This window comes from Opisthorchis viverrini (genome assembly GCF_000715545.1).
Source record: "Opisthorchis viverrini unplaced genomic scaffold opera_v5_23, whole genome shotgun sequence".
In the NCBI taxonomy this organism is placed as follows: domain Eukaryota; kingdom Metazoa; phylum Platyhelminthes; class Trematoda; order Opisthorchiida; family Opisthorchiidae; genus Opisthorchis; species Opisthorchis viverrini.
In genome coordinates, this window is record NW_008751679.1 from 1,881,890 (window position 1) to 1,888,869 (window position 6,980).

At 45.4% G+C, this 6,980-nt stretch overlaps 1 protein-coding gene across 1 annotated transcript in view; it reads right to left on the reverse strand.

Moving 5' to 3' along the window:
* Positions 1–6,980, reverse strand: part of T265_02034 (hypothetical protein) — a gene marked incomplete at both ends in the record, with an annotated part of 14,237 nt that overhangs the window by 3,601 nt on the left and 3,656 nt on the right. Inside the window, one exon of the mRNA XM_009166182.1 lies at positions 3,038–3,709. Coding sequence (XP_009164446.1) covers positions 3,038–3,658 — 621 coding nt within the window. The remainder of the gene's footprint in view (positions 1–3,037; positions 3,710–6,980) is intronic.

Genomic DNA, 6,980 nt, shown 5'->3' on the forward strand with positions numbered 1-6,980 from the left:
ACTCGTAGTACGGGGTCTCGCTGCTCTTGGTTTGGCTGCTCCCCTTTGGCCTTCCTGGCATGGTTGCACCTTGTGGAACGAAGTTCCAGTCAGTGTAGCCCGCGGGATCATTGCGGCACTCAAGCCCGACCACCACGTCAAGGTGGCAGCTTTAAATCGGGAGATTACAATGAACAAAGCTTAAAATCTTCTAGATCGATGTTTACCACAATTCGGCCATATTCACGGCAGTATTTCAGATTCCAGTTACCATTACACAAAACTGCTTACTGATGAAGTCCAAGATGCTTTTGATTCAGTTGAGATTATAGATACAAAGAATTTAGCTAGGTTGGTTTAGCTGTTACAGGGTTTTGAAAGTACAGTGTGTGACAAACGGCGTTAGTTCATCGAGTTCTGCGTTCGAATGGCATGTAATCTAAGGGGGTATCATCCTTCAGTGGAACACGTGAGTTTTTGGTGTGCAATCAAATGGCCATTGAATAAACATCGTCATCGATCCACTCGTGTTCCAATGTCCAACCCCGAGCCAAAATTAACAAAAGGCCCAGAAGACGGCCGTCACCAGAAATACTTATGTTCGTCAGATTTTCCTAAAAAAATGAGTGTTCCAAGATATCCCCTCGGATGAAAGAAAGACCGTTGATAAATATGCACAGTTCCACCCGTATGTTGAAGATTTAGGTAAGTTGATTTCGTCTGTCTTAAGGCACTGAGAAACATTTTCTCATTGAAGGCCACTTCTGGTTGGTCTTTCGAAGCATTTTTATCAGGGAAGTCTCTCCCAAAAGAGAACACGTCCAAAACGGACTATTTTCAGTTGGTTCCACTTCAAGCCAGTCTATCTTTGGCGGGGAGACTGAGGCCGCACTACAGTCTGGAGTTAACATCATGGCTTGGACACCTTCAGATTAGTCAGGCTTCAACAGAAGTAACAAAAAAAACAGGGACGGATTCAAACATGGGACACCACGGTCAGAGATTAGCATCCTAATTCGCGATACGTATCGAGTCTATTGTTGTGCGTTTATGGGTACAGTACTAGGCTACATCAGATGACGGCGTTGTACGGCTTCCATATGCAATATGATACAGAAGGAGAACTAAAATATCACCGTGCATACGGACGAACAACCGGACAGGGAGTTGCGATCAAAAAGGGGCTGAAGCAGTGTGCGAGCACACAGACTTGCTTCACAAAACATTTATCCTTATATAATCAACATATTTAAGTCCCACTACCAGTGGTAAGATTGCTTCCGATTCAAATTCATGCTATCAGCAAAGAACCTTGATTGTGCTAAAGGCCTCCCACAATTTATGACCCCCGATTGCAACTTAGTTTTGATTACTGATGAGTAGTAAAAAACAGACTGCGTTCACAGTCAGCTGGTGGGATGTTCGGATACATTCGCTGGCTTTATGTGACATGTTAGTCAGGTAAATGCTATTTGCTTCGAGAAGAGCAGGTGTAAAGAAGCACCCTCACACTACCACTATTAATGCGCGTTTTACGCGGGAATTATGCGCTTTTACTTCAGAAGGTTGAGGAAATTGGTTGAGGTCAGGTCTTCTCCCCTTTCACCAACAGCCACCATACATTATATGCCGAAGTTTTGATGCACTTACAGAGTCCCCAGCTACCGAACAGGGTTCCAACTTGCTCGAAAGTGAATATAGATTAAATGCTACCTTAACCAACCCATCAGATCAAGTTATAGGTAGGCGAGGTTTTTGGAAAAAAGATACAACAATGACCTAAACGATAACCTCACTGGTGTGTACTTTGACCTAAACAATCCTTATGTACAGTCCGTCGCTTTCTCCCATTTGTCCATTCAGTTGCATTGCACGTGTGTGAACAGATTACGATCCAGTAGCTAGTACAACGCGGCTTCAAGGAACACAAAACAAACAAATGTGTAATGAACGTGAGAACGAATGAGTTGTCGCCACCCGTCGACCGGAGATTGACAACAGAAAACCAGACAAAGTCCCTGATGCAAACATCATCATCATCATCATTGTCAGCCCGCGGGATCATTGCAGCACTGAAGCCCGACCACCACGTCAAGGTGGCAGCTTTAGGTCGGGACTGATGCAAAAAGTCGCCTTGAAATGTGTGTTGGACTGTGCGGTTCAAACGATGAGTCACTGAAGCAAAAGCAGGGTCCCCATGGAGGTGCCTACTCGTATGGATCACACAAGATGTCAAATTCTCAAGCATACTGACCGTCTTTTTATGCAACCTCTTAGAGAGATCAGCTAAATTTCGCACCATCAGACTCCACTGACCCTAACACCACTGGTTATGGCAAAAAGTGATTACGTTAGCGTTGTGAATAGTTATGACGACAATTTAGTAACGAGTTGGAGTGAAACGTGTTGACAATAACTTCTTTGAACTGTGGACGGAACGGTGAGGTACAGAACAACGGCTCGAGTAAGAACCTTATAATGACTTGTCCGCATGAAAATTTGACACGACAAGAATGTCTAGTCCATTAGAAAATTTATTCGAGATAGAAAGACCTGATCTTGTTGGGTTAATCGTGATTCAAGCAACGAAACATCCAACAGAGGAGCGCATTGGCCATGTTTATGGGAAGGAACCCGGTTCCGTATTTGTGCTTGCTCAAAAACCACTCAAACAACGAAAGTCTGATAATTCGCTCACTATCTAAACTAAGTAAACCATGCAACCAAGTGAAGTAGACACATGCGAAAATTTGGCGCAACACGAGGTGGAATATCCAATGCATCGTCTCGCCATGGAGGAAAGTGGGTGTCAGCTAAATAGATCTCTGTCTCCTATAGCAATGACCTAAGTTTGTATTTAGTGCAAATAGCATAACATAGTTAGCAAGCCGGATAAATTACCTTCGGGCATACATTAGGGTTTAGCGATAGTCTAACGATCGCGGTAAGGATACAACTTCAGGTGAAAGGCTTATGGAAGTCAGCTTGAAATAGACGGGGTAGGTATCATTACAAAAGAAATGAAACGAAAAACATGGATCACGGAAGACCAACTCACCACCGTCAGAATATTGTCTTTGAGTTGGGACAGTGAGAGACGGAGATCTCCAACTGGTACGCATTCTGTACTGCCCAAACCCCGAATTTGAAAGAGTATCGTGCTGCGCTCCTTTTCTAGAACGTCTACGACGTTACAATTCGTCAGCGTGACCGGGACGGGGATCTTGCCCCGGCCGCACCCGTAAAAGGCTTTGCCCAATTTCGACGGAAGATGATGCACAATTCGACGGTCAGCTAAAAACAGGTCAAAAGTAGCTGCCAGTCGCTGTTTGGAAGCAAACGGCTGATAGGCTAGTTTAAGTTCTCTGAGAGGAATAAACGTTGGCATAGAAGGTGTGGACAAATGGCGTTTCATAGAGTCGGTTTTCCAACGTAACTTCCACGCGTCCACACTTTTGTTGTAGTCCGTTTTATCAGTATCCTTCACCAGGAAACAGACAGATAGGTCTGGGACGCAATGGGGCAGTTGCACTCGTAGTAGCTTCTTTGAAGGCACAACCTTGCTGACGACCATAACACCCACATTTTCTGGTAACAGGGAGAGAGGCCGGCTTGACGTTTTTTTGTTACGGAGTAACTGCTCACTAAGCGAGTTCACATTTTTGCGGATGACTTCCATGTGTTGAGGTTATGGGAGGGATATAGGATGGACACGTCGGAGGACGTGCAGCTAAAAAAGGTACGAAACAGAGTAAGTTGGAAGAATTATAGAAACAACTATCTAGTCAAATGGAATATTGGACGCAGGCAAAAACAGTCTCGGAAGCTAAACTGAGCGCACACTCAAGCCAATATAGAGAGAACAAACGAAGTATAAATGAAACAAACAGCCGTCATAGAACGTGGACTATGCTAGCATTGAACATGAGGTGGTCCTGTCACGAAAGAAGCTTTCAAAACGGATACTGAGTGAAACTCAGTATGCTGGAAACGAAAAAATTAACTGGCCACGCTAAATACAGCCCAGGCCCTTGAACAACCACGGAAACCTTTTCTCTCACTCACTACATCACTTCCCAGACAATGGTATTCAACATTATTTTCAACAATCCGTTGTCTAGTGAAAAAATCGCCCAGGTATAACACCCTTCCGGTGCCTAGCTGCCATGCAACTCAAAGAAAGTACGAGGGCCGGGATACTACCAGGTTGCCCAAGCCTAGACAGGGGAAGTCGAGAGGCAAAGATCAGGTTCGAATTACGGACCTTCCGATCAATAAATTCGCGCTCTAACTACTTGAGCCATCTCGCCCGTCCGTAGTGAAGAAAGTAGGTGCAACGCACTATATCCTTCCATGACTCACCAAGCAATACTGATTTCTTAAATGACCGCCGGACATTTGTAGTTTTATTCGTGTACGTGCGTGCACGCTGTAGAGTTGGGCAAAAACGTCTCTTTACTTACATTTTCTGTTGACTATGCTGTCATTGAAACATGGATAAGTCATTCCAGTTCAGTCGGATACCTCAAAGCAATTGGGACAAACCAAGATAAAGTAGCCCCGCCGATAAACCACCTCCAAGAAAGCCTATTCGGCAATTAAGATTACTTTATTTTCGTTTCCTAAGATTTGGCTAGAAACTGATACCGTTTGAGAGATCAGCACCACCGACTTTCGATAAAGACCACGCTAAGTATCCCCGAGGGGCAACTTGCTCTCCCAACAGAGATCAGGGCATAAATCCCCAGTTTGAGTTTCCCATGTTAATAAACCGAGTGGGCACACGATTACCCACAGTACACATGTTTGTCTCCAGCTTAGTTGAGGGTTCTAAAAATGATCATCAGCTACATGAGCCTTAACAGCTGCAGTAATCCCTTCAAAGCGATAATTCAGAAACCAAGTGAACGTCTTTCATCACTAGACACAACAGATGAGATGTCAACGTGCCAGGAATCGAGTCAGTTATTGTTGGCAGGTTTTCACTACACCAGGACACTGAAATTACAAATGTCTAGTTCAGGCTTACCGGAACAAACTAACTAGAAATAGCTGCGAGCATCATCGATGTGTACATCCAGACGCCTATTGACAAGTGAGTGTTTTTGATAACAGCAACGTCGGTTGGAGATAAACGGTTTGTTTACACACATTTGGAAACTACGACCCATTACAGTAATCGAAAAGGCTTGTGAACATTATCTTGCACCAAAATGCAATAACGCCTGCCTTGGATTAGTGGGTATGAAAACTTATATCTGCATTTTGATAGACACAACCGACTACCAGTTGATGACAACTATCCACAATAGTAAACATACAGTAGTTACACAAAAACAAAGATCAGCCTTCAACACTTCATTCCGGTCCCGTGATACGAACCATGAAACAGATACTTTATGATACTGATGACAGAAAAAGAATTGGGATCACGACTTCATCTTCTGGAGATCACTATAAGACGGAACCTTGTACTAGAATACAACTTCATACAGCTCATCATGAAAACCAGCGTTATAATGTGCAACATTAAATAACTGTGCAGGGTAGTTGTGTGGACACCGAACTGACAGTGCTGTATTTACGCACGAAGTTATCAGCTCCCGTCTCCAATGCGCAGCTATCTACACCGCATCCCCGAATCATCGGTAAACGAAGCTGTGGCAGCTATAACCACAACAATCAATCGTTCAGCTGTAACACCCTTTCGCTGCCTAGCTGCCATGCAACCTAAAGGAAGCACGAGGGCTGAGAGACTGTCAGGTTGCCCAAGCCCAGACAGGGGAAGTCGAGAGGCGGAGGTCGGGTTCGAACCACGGACCTTCCGGTCAGTAAATCCACACTCTAACCACTTGAACCGTCTCGCCCCAACTGACAACAAGAACGCCACTGACATCGGTTGGCAGCCATATCTTGTAGTGTCTCCAACCAGGCACAGTGAGGATCACGGGGTATTCATCCTGAAAGGCGAGTAGCACCGACAACACCCAAGTGTTTCGTGATCTCCTTCATACTCCTCAGCCAAGTCAAGGGTTGGCCACCTCTCTGTTTACACCACTCTGAATTGGGCATGGAAAACAGAACTCTTTTCGGCAAACGATGTTTCGGCATAGGTAATACATATTCCAACCAACGCAGCTTCTGGTGCTGGACACATTCTTCAATGGAAGTACCCGTTGCAAACCGAAAACGCGCTTTCTAATTGCCTCATTACGGATTCGCCTACACCAACCCACACGAGCTACGGTTCTGAGACAACGACTGCCGGCGTGTCAGTTCCGCTGCTCGAACGGGCCAAGTCTCACAGCCATACAACAAAACGGACCGCACTGTAGCTTGATGCACACGTCCCTTGATATTCAGGGATACACCACTTTGACGTCATAGGTGTCTCAAATTAGGAAACGCGACCCGTCCTGGCAGATTCGCGCGTTGACCTCATCTGTCACACTACAATCAGAACTAATACAACTTCCAAGATACGTACAACACTCCACAACTTCCATTACCTCTCTCTGGATTGTAAGTGGAGGGTTCGTTGACTACATGTCCACGAGCTTAACGCTACACTTTGTGGATGCAAAGTTCATGCCAAAGGACAGTGCAGCCAAAAACACCTGCGTCTCTTGAAAGATGAGAACGATGTCGTTTGCATATTCCAGATCGTAGGCGGTCCCACTTTCACCGTCCAGGGTTCTATTTCACCGGCTCTAGATGGGTGCCGGCTAGTGGTCACGACAGTTGTTGTTCGAAGTATTCAGCTCATCGGTCGAGGCGTTCTTCCCTATTCGAGATGGTCGTTCCATTCTGATGCTTCATGGTTTCACTCACAGGTGGTTTCCGGAGACCGGTCGCACGGATCAACTGAAATAATCTCCGGGCATTACCGGCTTTCTGTGTCCACCATACTTCACGGCCGGCTCGCACGGTCACTTTCACTTGACGTCTGATAACTCCTCGCAACGGTTTATGCTCGGGACCGGCTGGGGTATTTTTCCGGG